Source organism: Buceros rhinoceros, unplaced genomic scaffold, assembly GCF_000710305.1.
Source record: "Buceros rhinoceros silvestris isolate BGI_N320 unplaced genomic scaffold, ASM71030v1 scaffold21659, whole genome shotgun sequence".
Taxonomy (NCBI): domain Eukaryota; kingdom Metazoa; phylum Chordata; class Aves; order Bucerotiformes; family Bucerotidae; genus Buceros; species Buceros rhinoceros.
This window is the reverse complement of record NW_010431226.1, coordinates 13,673-13,941: the sequence shown is the minus strand read 5'-3', so window position 1 is coordinate 13,941 and position 269 is coordinate 13,673. Positions and strand designations below refer to the sequence as shown.

Below are 269 nucleotides of genomic sequence, written 5' to 3'. Positions count from 1 at the left end.
ACAGCAGCGCTGTACCCCCTCCGCGTGGGGACCAGGCCGATGCTCAGCCTCCTCCAGAAAGGCTGGGGACAGGCGGGGGGGACTTCTGCGCTTGGGGATGGTGGTGACTCGCCTGGACGTGTCCTCCACAACCTGCCCTAGCTCGGAAGCCAGCCCTGCTCTCAGCGGGGCCTCCAGGAGCCCCCCAGCTAATTCTTGGTGTCATTCTGGGACAACGCAGAGTCTGGCAGCGAAGGCTGTGCGGGGCAGGGCTGCTGTTGGGTGACACC

At 66.2% G+C, this 269-nt stretch overlaps 1 protein-coding gene across 1 annotated transcript in view; it reads right to left on the bottom strand.

The window, feature by feature from the left end:
* Window positions 1-269, bottom strand: part of HDAC7 (histone deacetylase 7) — a 14,826-nt gene that overhangs the window by 13,738 nt on the left and 819 nt on the right. Inside the window, exon 3 of the mRNA XM_010143362.1 lies at window positions 16-137. Coding sequence (XP_010141664.1) covers window positions 16-137 — 122 coding nt within the window. The remainder of the gene's footprint in view (window positions 1-15; window positions 138-269) is intronic.